The sequence below is a fragment of the Orcinus orca genome, chromosome 16 (assembly GCF_937001465.1).
Source record: "Orcinus orca chromosome 16, mOrcOrc1.1, whole genome shotgun sequence".
Lineage (NCBI taxonomy): Eukaryota > Metazoa > Chordata > Mammalia > Artiodactyla > Delphinidae > Orcinus > Orcinus orca.
In genome coordinates this window covers 40,414,510-40,429,311 of record NC_064574.1, presented here as the reverse complement: position 1 = coordinate 40,429,311, position 14,802 = coordinate 40,414,510, and the positions used below count along the sequence as shown (strand labels likewise).

General features: G+C 39.3%; 1 protein-coding gene across 17 annotated transcripts in view; it reads left to right on the top strand.

Annotated features, from left to right (window-relative positions):
• Positions 1-14,802, top strand: part of TASP1 (taspase 1) — a 278,035-nt gene that overhangs the window by 144,562 nt on the left and 118,671 nt on the right. For 16 of the 17 annotated variants that reach the window (XR_004486854.2, XM_033440337.2, XM_033440332.2 and 13 more), the window contains one exon: positions 5,136-5,246. Coding sequence is in view for 16 of the 17 variants with exons in the window: in XM_033440337.2 (XP_033296228.1) it covers positions 5,136-5,246 (111 nt within the window). In the remaining variant the exon portion in view is untranslated. Of the gene's footprint in view, positions 1-5,135; positions 5,247-8,890; positions 11,603-14,802 lie in introns of those variants that run through there. The other variant, XM_049699224.1, reaches the window with a different exon arrangement.

The following is a 14,802-nucleotide window of genomic DNA, read 5'->3' as shown; positions in this document are numbered from 1 at the left end:
TATTATTTCTTCAAAGATTAGTGCCCCCTCCCCCATTCTTTCTCTTCTCTTTCAAAATGTCTATTAATACGTTGGATCTTCTCATTTTATACTTTAGGTTTCTCAACTCCTCATTTTCCTTCTCTTTATCATTCTAGGCTGCTGTAAATTTTGGCTATTGAGAATAAAGCTGCTATGAAAATTCAAGTGCAAAACTTATATTTTTCTTGGATAAGGTACCTAGGAATGAGGAACTGTGGTTTTAGTAGTAAGAAATATTTATCTTTCCTATGTCAGTTACCCTGGAAAAAATGAAAAATACAAACATTTCTTAGTCATATTTCATAATAAAATTTATCAGCAAACCTGTTGTGAGAGAGTTGAACTCATGCATTTTCCACCTCTGAAGAGTCACACACTATCATACATTCAACGTATTCCAAGATAATGCTTACTAACATGTAGGAAGATACTGTTCTTTACAAACTTCAATATATTATGAATAAAATGCATTCATATTATATATGAACAAAGAAGTCTTATTGAGAACTCTGTTGTGATTTTCTCTTTAGAGCAAAGGTAAGAGTTGCAAAATCTCTAATTTTAAAAGAGGATTATTTCAATTAGTCCATCTTCAAGGAAATATATTTATAAACTGCCTACATACTTCTTACACTAGTTATGTCTGCTTTAATTAAGGAAGGAAAATGTTCCTCATTTCCCAAGTTAGAAACATTTCCTAAAATCACATCCCCAGGGTTGTTCTTAGTCTAAACTTCCATATAGAAATGTCTGGAATAGAAATTTTTAAATATCAGAATCCAAGTGTGAAGCTTTCACATTCAGAAGTGCAGAGAATCTCAACATCAACAAACTATATTTCTACAAAAATCAAAATTACAACTTATATATCCCTTACTTAAATAACAGTGATGTCACTTTAGAGTTAACTGTAGGTAATCACTGGATTGTAATGCATGCAGAGATGAAGAAAATTTCAAGTGTTCCTAAATATCATTATAAAAATGAATATTTTACATTATGTAAAATTACGATTATTATTATCTCTAGAGAAAGATATATAAAGATATATAAAGATTATTATATTATTATTAATAAACTTCAGTAATGACAAAGTAAAATTTTTACCTTCATTTTCAGTTGCTTTCTAAAATTACTAGTTAGTCTCAACCTCATTGAATTAATGAAAATAAAATGTATCCCATGACAGATTTTTGTGGCAGAACCTAGTCCTTTAAAAAACATATGAAACAAAAATAGCACGAGCAGTTTCCAGGTACAAATTATAATATATTATAATATTTAGATCCCCTCAACAAATTCTTGGAAATTCAACATCATTGTTTGTAAACTAGTCATATAAAATGATTCTAAAATTATAAATGAGTTTACATCGACCAATTGACTCTGACAAGCTGCCATCCCACCACCTACCACAGATAGCATCCAACAGAAGCTTGTGGTGCTTAAAACACATTTCACCACCTGCCAAGGAGGCAGACTCCACGGTGGAGAAGACTGGAGCTGTAAGACACAGGTGACTAAGTGCCACACAGTGGCAGTGGTGCTGGCTAGTGGAGCAGGGGTATGCATTGTGTATCCCCCAGAACCCAGGAAGGCTGCTTTGCCTGCATCAGTGTACCCTTGTATGGCACAGAACTTCCAGAATTTTAGCTGCTGTGGAGTTCTCTAAGGACGAATGCGTGTACTGCCATCAGGCAGTTAGAGGTAAAGACATCAAGATGCTTTCAATCCTGGATCCTGGAGTGAAGAGGCTAAACTTTGTACCCTGATTGTACAGCAGGTTAAATTCTACATACTATCCTCTCTGGAGCTGCTGCCACAACTTCTCCTGGTGGGTGAAGAGTCATCACAGTGCTTTTTCACAGGAGGAATGTAAGAAGGAATGACAGCCTGGGCACAGCTCTGCACAAAGTGAAACACCTCCTCCTTGGAGGGAGAGTCAAGGTCATCAAAAAAGATACCCCCAATACCCCTCCGCTCCCCATGATGAGCTATAAAAAAGTCATCGTCACATCATTTTTAAAATTTTGGGTAGAGATCTGCACCATGTTGGTCACAAGCCTCCTTTAGAGTCCCATGAAAATGGACTGCATCCTCTTGGTTCAAGTATGTTGGGGTAAGGTCACATCCATCGCCAAACCACCACTGCTTGTTACCTACCAGATCAAGACGTGATTCTGATGTGGACTTTGAGATGCCAAGGAAATGTATTATAATTCAGATGTCTGGGTATGGGGCATACTGGAGTCTCAGTAATAGGAAACACACTAGGAAAGAGTGAGCTGGGACTGGGCTAAGGTTTGGGATTCGAGGGAGAGACATGGCCATGGAGGTTGGCTCTCAGCAGGCTGTGGGAATGTCCAGGGTTTCTGATGAGTCCAGAGTTCTCAGCTAAATCCTCAAGGTTGGTCTGTAGAGCACACAGTCAAGGCACTGGCATCTGGACTGGCCAGAATGGCAGTTAACTGAGTGTTCAGTAGCCAACCAGGGGTCCAACACCTCTGGGGAGATCTGACAAAATGTAGCAGCACCTCTGCCAACTACTGTGTCCTCTGGTCCTAGCACCAAGTAGGTGCTCATTAACAATCTGTTGTGTGAACAGATGGGGAAAGAAATGAAAATAAAGTTCATATTTTGGGGACTGATAAGTACCAGGCAGGACTCTGCTTCCAACCTTTGCCCTAGACTCCTAACCAAAGAGGAAGAATCTGGAGAGATACCTCTAGTGGTGGTTTTGTAGATTCCTTTGGGATTTCTACATAAACAATTATATCATCTGCAAATAGGAGCAGTTTTGCCTTTTTCTTTCTGATCTTTAAGCCTTCTACTTCATTTTCTTGACTTAGTGCAATGGCTCGAACCTCCAGTGTATTGTTGAATAAAAGCGATAAAAGCAGACATCTTTGCCTTGTTCCTGATCTTAGGGAGAAATAATTCAGTCTTTCACCATTAAGTATGAAGTTAACTGTAGGTTTTTTGCAGATGTTCTTTATTTCTAGAAATTAATAATTGAATTTAGAGGCTTGATCAGATTGAGGTGTAATTTTTTTGGTGTGGGGCAAGACTACAAAGGTGTAATTTTATCAAGGGACATGTAATATCTGTATCTTTTTGTGATATTAGCAGCCATTGACGATTGTTGCCTATAGCAATTATTAAATTATAGGTTACAAACCGTTATATTCTAATTTTGTTAATTTCTTCTTCGTTTATTAACTGGGATACTACTATGGAGAAAATTTTCCTTCATAAACCTTCTGGTTACCCTGCTACGCAGTTTCTATAGGAAGGACAGAGAAATGCTTGATTGTTTTCTTTCATTTATCCATTTTCAGAATAGTGAATTGGTTCCATAGCATCTTCCAAAGGTGTTTTTAAAACATAAGCTATGAATTCACTATGTGTTTCAGTCTATTTAGTCATTCTTATTGATGATAAATAATTGTGTACTTTTCTAAGTTCTTTTAGAATTTGGTATTTATCACTTTCCCTCTAGGTTTGTAGTTAGGTCTTCATTCTTTGTATAATCCATGTCTTCTAAGATCTGACAATATAAATACACTCTTGCTTGCATGATTAAGGACAGAAGGAAGATGTATTGAAAGACTTATTTCTAATATCTATGAATAAAGAATGGAACTGTTTGCCTCTGAATCACACTTCAGCTATATGGCAGCATATTCTAAGAAACCTTGGAAATTTGTGAATAAAACCATAAAATCAAACTTTTCTTTGACTGGAACCTACAGAACAAGCTTTTGGTGTCAAGGCTCTTATGTTAAAGGTGATATATGTCAGAATAGAAGTCATAATTTTAAATTTCTTGGAAAAAAGTCAAGCATTGGAAAACCCTATATATTCCTGTATAACTACAGAGGAAAAAGTCTGACACATACTGTGTATTTTTGCTGTAATGTTAACTTCATGTGGTTTAGCTGTTTGCTTTGAGGCATGTGTACATAACCTTCTGAACACCCATTTAGCTTATAATATGCCAGTTTCCTAACAATTATTATTGTTCTAAAGTATAACATTTCACTGTTCAACATCAAATACGTACACAAAGGGAATTAAAATTTATGGAGTTTCCTGAGCTTACACAGTGTCTCTACATAGTAAGTGTCGAAAATGGTTTCTTTTCTATTAGCTTCATTTTAATTTTTCCCCTGATTATAAAAATAATATTGCAAACATTTAACAAAATAGGGATCACCATAATCCTGCCCACAAAGTAATATATTAAATTGCATACCTAGATGAAGATCTAAGTGTAGATACTCACAAAGATCTTGAAGGAGATTTACATTTACTTTACCAAAAAATACAGGCAAGTTATTTCTGACAAAACATAGGTGATTTAAAAAAAAACCAAAACTTTCACAAGTTTCGAACCGTTTGTATTTTTGGCAATGAGTGTATAATGTATGTGTATACATAATATACATATATGTGTGTATACATACATGCATGTGTATATGGGGGGCAGAGGAAGGGGGGGAAGGAGGAGAGGTGTACATATGCAGAGAAAATTTCTGAAATGAATGGCACCAACATGATTTAACAATCACAGATAACATTTTTAAGGGAGATTTGTTGTTAGTGCCTAATGTCTGTCACAGTACCTACTAGCCAAACAGAAAATGTGTGTTATATCAGTTTGTGTTGGTTTAAATTTCATGAATTTAAGAACTTTTGATTAAAATATATTCACTACCATATATAAAATAAATAACCAACAAGGGCCTACTGTATAGAAATTATAAAACAGTTTTTTGTGGTTATCCAGCAATGGAAATGAAACAGAACCCTAGGTGGTTCCTAGGTAGAGAGTCTAAATTCATGTATTATGTGAATAATTCCTATGAAAAAGGGGTTTCCTTTTATTTTTCTTTGTTTCCTTTTAAGATTACACATGTGTTTCTTTAGTTTCTGTCAAATCTCTTTACTAAAATTACTAGATTGCTCGTAGAAATCATTTCATCCCTCACTGAATTATTCTCCAACATAACTACTTCTTCAGTGGTGCATAGGGGTGGTTTAATGCTAGTAAGACAAGAAGGATGTTTAGTACTGCCTTTCCTCAACCGTTCTTGGTTTCCTTGGCTTTCTAGGATGTGGAGAGCATCTTGTGCGCACCATACTGGCTAGAGAATGTTCACACGCTTTACAAGCTGAAGATGCCCACCAAGCTCTCCTGGAAACTATGCAAAACAAGTTTATCAGTAAGTATAACATTAAGAAAATTACTTCCTTGTAAATAGAGGTTGTTCCTCTGAGCTGTAAGCTTCATGAGTCAGGTGCCACATTTGTACTGCTAGACCTGGGTCCAGGGTTTAGCATGGACTTAGACCCTAAGTTAACATTGGCTGTGAAAAGAAATTCCATCAAAATAGCTACTACTGCATGAAATTTACCATATAACCAATGTAATGCCCAAGTTGTGAGACACTGTCCAGGATTAGAGCCATACACAGTGGAGTAAAATTCTACTAAAACAAAATTCAAGGGGCAACCTCATTTACAAGTTTTTCTGTAATGCAATTTGACTCTTTTTTAAAAAAAGTTAGTGTTGTATTCATGAATCCAGTGCTGCCACACACAGTTGTCTAGGGTTGAGTTGAAATCTGGCCTGGCTCCATTTGCCAAACCCATATAACCTGATGTGAGGCTGCATCTGGTTGGAGGAAGGGATGGCTTTTTCTAATATGCAGGAAGATTTTGTGTAGCCTCGCAATGGCCCTGTAGATAACTGTTACTGTGGATTAAAACTATTTGACTCGGGTTTTTCCCATCATTTAACATTGAGCTTACCACTATGGTAAAGGCTTGTGAAGTTGTATAAAAAATATAAAATGTAGTTAAAAATAAGGGGGACTTACCTGGCGGTCCAGTGGTTAAGACTCCGTGCTCCCAAGGCAGGGAGCATGGGTTCGATCCCTGGTTGGGGAACTAAGATCCCACATGCCACACAGCATGGCCAAAAAATAAAATAAATGAATGAATGAATAAATAAATAAAATTGAATTAAAAAAAAAAGACACCTCCTCTAACTCCTCCCAGCAACCCTATCCCATAAAAAACAAAAAAACAAAAAAAAAAACCCAAAAAACAAGTTAGGGTAATAAGCCATGAACACATAAATGAGGGGAAGAGTATCACAGGGTTAACCTGGGGGGTGTCTCCATGTAGAGAATCAAGACAGGGTAATATAAGGTGCTAATTATGTGGTGAGGACAACACAGATGAAAGTGTAGGAAGAAATCACCTGAAAAGGATTCATGGATGATGAACTCCTAGAACTGGCCCCAGGAGGCCGGGAAAGGTGGGGAAGAAAGGAGTGTGAGCACAGACATGACAGTGGGGTTAGGCGTGGTGAGGGCTCGACACCTGCATGACTCTCACCTAGAGGGAAGTGTTCCTGATGTGCAGCGGGGCTGGATCGGCCAGGTGAGGCCAGGTCCCGAGGACCTTAAAATCTCTGTGTAGGAGTTCCTGTTCGATCTGACAGAAAGGAGAGAACCCTTATGTATTCTTAAGTTGATCAATAAAATGATGTTTTAGGGGAGGGTTTATAAAGTAGATCGCAGGTTGTCCAAGACCATCTCTATAGGCAACCGACATTAGGGGCTGGAATGGTCCAGGCCATGGAGAGGAAATGGTGATTTTGAGGGAGGGGTCCATGGAGAAAGTGGAAATATTGATAGATTTTGCTGCTAGGAGTATGTAGCCCTCTGGGTCCAGTCAGTAGGTAGAAACCATACATTAGGTTAATCAGGAGGAGTTTAATATAAGGAATTGTTAACTATGATGAAAGAGTAACTGGAGGCTGTAAAGAAGCTCTCTGTGGTGCCCTAGATCTGAGAGTGTCCAGGGAAGGACATGCTTGGGAGGGGCTCAGACCTTGTTGGAGAAGGTGTGGTTCAGCAGGTGGCAGAGAAGTTCACTGGTTTGGCCTGGCTGGGACTGGTCTGGAGTTGCTGGGCAAACAATAGGCCACCCTCCGGAGTGCAGTGTAGATGGGGAACAGATAATCAGCACCTGGTGGCTGGGTATGCCGTGGGAGCCCAGCATCAAGGGGGCGTGCAGAGGACACAGAACTGCAGGACACACAGGCCACAGGGCCCCTGCAGAGGGGACGAATGCTCAGTGTGTGACCACCTGGGCCACAAGGGCTGTGTGCAGGCTGTGCAGGGCCTGGCCCAGGGAGTCCCGATGGGCACCTGTGTGTAACCACTGGGGACCTCTGGTTTCCATGTCGACAGGGCTCAGCCTGCCAGGTCACAGCAGGGCTGCGTCCTGGGCCTGTGTCTGGGGCAGACTTTACCAGATGTCCCACACCTACATTGACTCTTCTCCCCAGCCCATGGTGGACAGTGCAGGCAGGGTGCCTGTTGTAACTCTTTTAATGTTCTCTAACTCGGTTTAATGCCTGACTCCTCGCCCTCGTTCTGTTAGTCCCCTCCATGTAAGCCTGGCCTCCCCTCGTTCTATTAGTCCGCTCCATGTAAGCCTGGTCTCTTCCTCGTTCTGTTAGTCCTCTCCATGTAAGCCTGGCCTCTCCTCGTTCTGTTAGTCCTCTCCATGTAAGCCTGGCCTCTCCTCGTTCTGTTAGTCCTCTCCATGTAAGCCTGGCCTCTCCTCGTTCTGTTAGTCCGTTCCATGTAAGCCTGGCCTCTCCTCGTTCTGTTAGTCCGTTCCATGTAAGCCTGGCCTCTCCTCGTTCTGTTAGTCCTCTCCATGTAAGCCTGGCCTCTCCTCGTTCTGTTAGTCCTCTCCATGTAAGCCTGGTCTCTCCTCGTTCTTTTAGTCCGCTCCATGTAAGCCTGGCCTCTCCTCGTTCTGTTAGTCCGCTCCATGTAAGCCTGGTCTCTCCTCGTTCTGTTAGTCCGCTCCATGTACGCCTGGTCTCTCCTCGTTCTGTTAGTCCGCTCCATGTACGCCTGGTCTCTCCTCGTTCTGTTAGTCCTCTCCATGTAAGCCTGGTCTCTTTTTACATGGCACTTTATATTTGTTTTGCTGCCATTTTGTCTTCGTTGGGTGGCATCTGGATTCCAGGGACTTTCTGTGTCACTGTGGAGGGACCATCTGGCTCATGGCCGCCCTCTTCCCTCTGTTGGCTTGTGCTGGGATGGGGCTCACGCTCCACCTCCCCATGGGTCACTGGCCTCTCTCCCTGATGAATTCACTGTGGTGTCTGTGGTCTTGTTGTAACCTCTGGCTTCTGCAGTACACATAGCATCCACTGACAGCAGATGCTGGTGGTAATGGGGTCAGGTGGTCTGAAAACATAGAATAATAAGGGGATTGTCAAGCCCTCTTGGCCCAAGCATATCAGGCTACTTTTCCACTCTATTCCTAGAGAGCCTTACCGGCCTGAAGGTGGCATGGCAATGGGCAACGTCCCTACCTGGCTTCCTGTTCCTTTAAGCCTCATCTGTTCTTGGATCCTCTGAATCTAGGGCTTTGTCACTGGCTCCTCTTTTTCTTCCACCCTCACCAGCTTGGGAAGAGGAACAGAAACCCATACCAGGAATCAATGCTTTTCTTCTAGTTTTCCCAAAAATGTCAAGGTGTCCAGTCACACCCCTACCCCAGCCCTACCCTTAGGATACTGGTGGGGACCTGGCTAAGCAAGGGTTGCCCCAAACTATTTACCAAAATTTAGGCTTTACCTGTTTAAAACACTTTTCATCTCAAAGCTGTCTCTACTTAGAATTTATGAAAATCCACTCAAGGATAAAATATAAGTTTTATAATATAAGCATGCAACTGATGGGATAGATGGGGCATTCCAGGGATGGGAATAAAACTGAATTACTGGACTTCCCTGGTGGCGCAGTGGTTAAGAATCTGCCTGCCAATGCAGGGGACACAGGTTTGAGCCCTGGTCTGGGAAGATCCCACATGCCGTGGAGCAGCTAAGCCCGTGCGCCACAACTACTGAGCCTGCGCTCTAGAGCCCGCAAGCCACAACTGCTGAAGCCCGTGTGCCTAGAGCCTGTGCTCCTCAACAGGAGAAGCCACTGCAATGAGAAGCCTGCGCACCGCAACAAAGAGTAGGCCTCGCTCGCCGCAACTAGAGAAAGCCCGCCTGCAGCAGCAAAGACCCAATGCAGCCAAAAATAAAAAAATATAAATAAATACATAAATTTATTAAAAAAAAACGGAATTACTTCCTCAGATTTATAAGCATTTTTGCTTAGGCCTATAATATGTATTATGCCCTCTTAGGAAAGATTTTTAGGGTAGAGAGAGAAAGAAAAACAGATTATAGGCAAGAAACAACTGGATTTATCTGAAGGAAGAACAGAGTGAATAACTAGAAAACATTTCAATATGAAGAGATTTTATACAGGTGCTTTCTTCCAGTTATTTGACCTGACGTCATGAAAACATAGATAACGGTATGAACTACATGCATGCTGGTAAGAATCACTTGATGGCAAATTGTGAACTGAGGAATGCATTAGGAATGGACTTTGAGGTCTGCCTTTGGTGATCTTTCAGAAAAAGGTTGATGATGTTCATGTTACTACAGCTTCAAATATATCAGAATCAGACTTGGGTCTCCTTGTTCTTTTGTTTTAACAATTGCCATCGTGGAATGCTGTTTTTAAGGGAAACCAAATTCTTGGCCTGAACAGCCTGTGTAATTTATGTAATTTGCTATTAGTTGCCCAGCTATACCAGTTTCACCAGAGGTGAAAACTCGACACTCAGGAGAAGTTCACTTCCTGGGAACCCTGCAATGGGTGTGTGATGACGGCACATGGTAATTTTCTCCTTGTTGAGAGTGACCTGAACTCTTCACTGTGTCTGAAACCACAGATTCACTAGCTAGTTGTACATCTCCAGATTTGGGTCCATGCTGAGGAGTTCCTGAGCTCCACTCCTTTCTCTTCTGATGCTTTGTTGTCCTCTTTGTATAACTCTTGAAACTCCTCAGAGAGTTGGGCTGTAGTACTTCATTTTTCCACTGGATCCCATGACCTAATGCATATTGAACACTCATCTTAAAAATTCCAGACTCTTGGAAAGGAATCAGAAATTTCAGAACTCATCAACCCTGCTCACTAAATCGTTGAAGAAACTTATTTTGCAATAGTTCAGTGACTTGTCCAAAGTCACCCGGTTAGTCAGTGGGTGTTCATTCTGCAAGGTCACACTGCCCCCCCCACCTTTTTAAGCAAAATAAAATGTGGAATACAGAAAAACAGTGTCCTGGGAGTTAAGACAGCTGAGTTCCACTCTTAACTCTGTGTCTGACTCACTGAATCTATCAAGTTACTTAAGTTCTGTTTTGTTTTCTTAAAAAAAAAAAAAAAAGTTAGATAAGAGACAGTTTCTAAATTCCTCCACCATGCTAAGTTTTATGAATTCTGTACCGTATTACACCTGTAAATATGTGGTTCTTTTTAATCAGGTGATTTGGGATTGGAAAAGCAAAAATTTCTGGGACCACTTGGGAACTATCAAGAAGCATGGATGATATTTACAAAGTGATTAGAATGAAATAAATTGAATTTACCAGGGACCTGGATGAGAAGCAAGGTCTGGTTCTTTCCTGTTTTAACAGTGATGAAATTAGTTGTTGGTTTTAGGACAAGCCTCTTTGTTCTCAGTTTCCTCGTGTATAAAACGAGGGGGCCTAGCTCGATGGTCCCCAAAGTCCTTTCTAGCTCCACAATTCTATTTGGTCCCTGGTTTGTTCACAGGCCAATCTAAACTGTGTGTGTGAAAGTACAGTCGTAAAGCAATTTAGTCCTTAGTTGAAACTATAAATTAAAGCTATTAAAGGTGGATCAGAAGTTTCTATTGAGGTGATTTGGTTGAAATCCTTTCTGGTGATGGCTGTGGTAAGCTAGCCACCTTTGTGGAAAGGCATCACGATACTCTTCCTTTCTTGCTTCCTTTGTTTTTTCTTAAACAAAAAAAAAGATTTGCATAAATAATATATCTAGAGATTCTCACTGCAGTATATACTTAGAAACATTTTATATAATAATCAGGACAGACTTATTCCAAGACTCCGGTGGTTCTTCAGTCACAGTTCTGGTTTTCCTGCCCAGGCACTGGTTCCTGTGGCGGTTTCTGCTCATGAGGCTCTGCTCTGGTGCTGTGATTCTCTATATATGACTGTCTGTCTCTCCAGTTGTAGGGGAAGTTGTTTACCTTTTGATCTCACTTTTCTGACGGATCTAAGAAGAGTTGTTGATTTTTCAGTTTCTTTAGCTTTTTACTTGTTAGGATAGAGCAGTGACCTCTGAAGTCATTACATGCTGGACCAGAAACCAGAAGTCTCCTCCGCAGTCTTTTTCCAACGGTTATTATCACATTAAAATTTTTTTTCTATAATCAAGGATTAAAAAAAATGGTTTCCAGTTTTAATTTGTCTTTTTCTGATGAGTAAATTTTCAAATATAACTTGACCTTTTATATTAATCTGTGAATTATCTGCTAATAGCTTTAGACCATTTTTCTGTTGTACTGTTTGGGTGATTTTCTTTTAATTGACATTTAACTTTTATTAATGGTAAAATTACCTTAAATAAAATATTCTAAAATGACACAGCAATAACCATTTGTACAGAATTTTAAAATAACCCTCTCTTTTTGAGTGATGTTATGTTTGATATCTGTGACCTTCTGCAATAATGAGGGATTTTTAAAAAAGTAATTTTACACTGGATTAAATAATTTGTTTTTATGTATTTTTTCTAAAGTAGTCAGCAACTTATTAAAATAAAGATTTTTCCAGTTTTTTTTTGTAGTTTGAAACAAACTCTGAAATTATCTTAAATGTAGGGTTCTTTTAAAAATCTATTTTTGATAAATGAGGCTTTAATGTGATAGAGTAAAATTGAAAGACATTTTGAAGATTAAAATGTTTTCGTTTCCACTTGTATTACCATTATGCCAAGATCCAGAGCTTTGGTTTGACTTAATGTAGGAAGCATAAAACAGAATAACCGATTTGTGCATTTTTTTTTTTTAAAAACCCACTGTTTGTGTAACGTACAAAATCCATAAAAATGGGTACTGTAAAAATAGTTCCTTAATAATACTTCATGCTAACCAGCTGATTATAGACTGAATGCTTAGTTAAGTAAGGAAAAGAAATAAATAGATTTCCTTTTTAGTCGAGCTTTTTAAATTACACACACACACACACACACACACACACACACACACACAAAAGCTCTTACAATGATTCAGATGTGACTTTTCCTATTCATGGTTATTTTTGAACAAACTTGGTTTCATGAATTATTCCTTTTTCATGCAAACTGTGGCTGCATGTGTGGTATGTGAACTTCAGGGTGGCATTATAGCTTACTGCCCAGTTCTCAACAAGTAATGTCATAGTACTTTTTTTAGTTGGTTTGGCTCTCTACTAAATATAACGGTTGATAAAATGCTATCTGTAAAAACCAAATTTCCCTTTTCTTCTCTTTGAATTTCTAAGCTAACTTGTTGGTATCAGCAACCTACAGTCTATGTGACTATTATGGAAAAATTCTATGTGGTATATAGTATTACGATTAAAAAAAGAAGCTTTTGCTCTATGTTCTTTTATTTTATCCCTGTGGGGAATGCTTACACTCTTTCTGACATCATAGGTTTACTGTCAAATGCAGAATGCCATCAAAAATTGAGATTGAAGGGAGTCTACTCTTGTGGTTTTCTGCCAACTTGAGAAATTATATTTGATAAATATTTTCTTTTAATGACCAAATTCTTAGCTAAAACCTTGATAATTCATAAGCATTAGCTTTGATAGGAGGAACAAAAGTACATTGTCATTACACATTTTAACGTCTTATCTGAGGTCATATGTTTCATGAGTTTCTTTATAATTTAGAAAACTTAAAATATATACTCATCTCTTTACCAGTAGTGCGTTTTTGGATTTTTACAAGACTTTTCTCCTATTCTTCATGCACATTTCTTTTTTTCAAACACTAAAATCTTTTTCGTAAGAGAACGTATTTTTTTAAACCAATTCAAAAAATTGGTTTATCCTCCTTCATTATCATAAACATTGTGATATATATAGCGTGTTGTACTCACATGTCCAAATTGCAAAATCAGGAAAATAATAAATTAGGCATCCCAAAGCATTATTTATCACTAATTCTTGGTCCTTAGGGTTTTATAAATACTTTCAGAATTTTTTTTTTTTTTTTTTTTTTGCGGTACGTGGGCCTCTCCCTGCCGTGGCCTCTCCCATTGCAGAGCACAGGCTCCAGACGCACAGGCTCAGCGGCCATGGCTCACGGGCCCAGCCGCTCCGAGGCCTGTGGGATCTTCCCGGACCGGGGCACGAACCCGTGTCCCCTGCATCGGCAGGCGGACTCTCAACCACTGCACCACCAGGGAAGCCCTTTCAGAATTTTTAACGTGTTTTTATTTAATAAATATTCATGAAAGTCATGAATGTACTTTGCTGGCTACTGTGACAGATACACAGATAAATACACCATATCAACCTTACTGTCAAGGAATTTGCAATCTAGGAGAAGAAAAAAGGCAAATGTACAGTAAATAAAAAGTAAGATGCAATAAGTTTCATACTAAAGTTCAGGAAATATAGGGGACTTCCATTCCTGGCAGTTTCATCAGATGGAGATCCTGGAACCTTTGACTGCAAATAATCTAACAATGCTGGACAAAATATTAATGGCAAAATCACATTTTCAAATGAATGGGTGAGAATCTTTGTGTAAGATTGTACTAGTTGTATGAAGCTCCCAGGGGCTTGACAGAAGTAAATGAAAATCCTTCCTGAAGCAATACTCTTTCAACTCAGATCTCAAAGAAGTGCTCAACTATGAATTCAAAATAAAAGCTTAAATTAAAATGAAACACCCATGAAGTAGAGTTACCATGAGAGAAAGTATGTCAATAGAAACTTTAACCAGACTACCAAAGACTTTAGATATTAGAATCACTAGGTAGAAAATATGAAATAAATATTTTAGACATTGCTGTTTTTAAGTAGGTATAATCATTTTGGAAAAATATTCATGAGAAGTGAAACACATGCATGCCCCACAACCCAGAAATCCTAGTCCTGACTACGAACATGTGCCCTGGGTGACACACACAGGAACATGTACGGCATGGCTTTTTCTTAACAACAAAAAAATGGAAACCATTCTAACATCCATCAGGAGGAGAATACTGTGTGGCAGTGAAAATGAATGGATTACAAAGACACACATCCATATGAATAAACCTTAAAATCATAATACTAAGTTAAAAATACAGTTCGCAAAGGACTGCAGTCAGTGTTGCCACAATTAATATAACTTTGCAAAACCAGACACTATTTCATTATACATGCACATATGGTAAAACTATAAAAGAGAGCAGGAAGTTATTGGAAAATAATTCAGGGTAGTGGTTTCCTTTGGGAGAGAATACCTAGGGAGCCTCAACAGTATTAGTAGTGTTGGATTTTTCTAGTTGTTTAGTGGATTAATGGACATTTGTTCTATTAATATGCTTCATAAATTATATGTTCCATATAATTCTTTTTGTGTTTTATGAAAAACTTCATAATTAAACTCTTAATATGGTAAAGTAGGAAAAGGAGAGTTCAAAAGAAGCAGAGGGGCTTCCCTGGTGGCGCAGTGGTTCAGAGTCCGCCTGCCGATGCAGGGGACACGAATTCATGCCCCGGTCCAGGAAGATCCCAGATGCCGCGGAGCGGCTGGGCCCGTGAGCCATGGCCACTGAGCCTGCGCGTCCGGAGCCTGTGCTCCGCAACGGGAG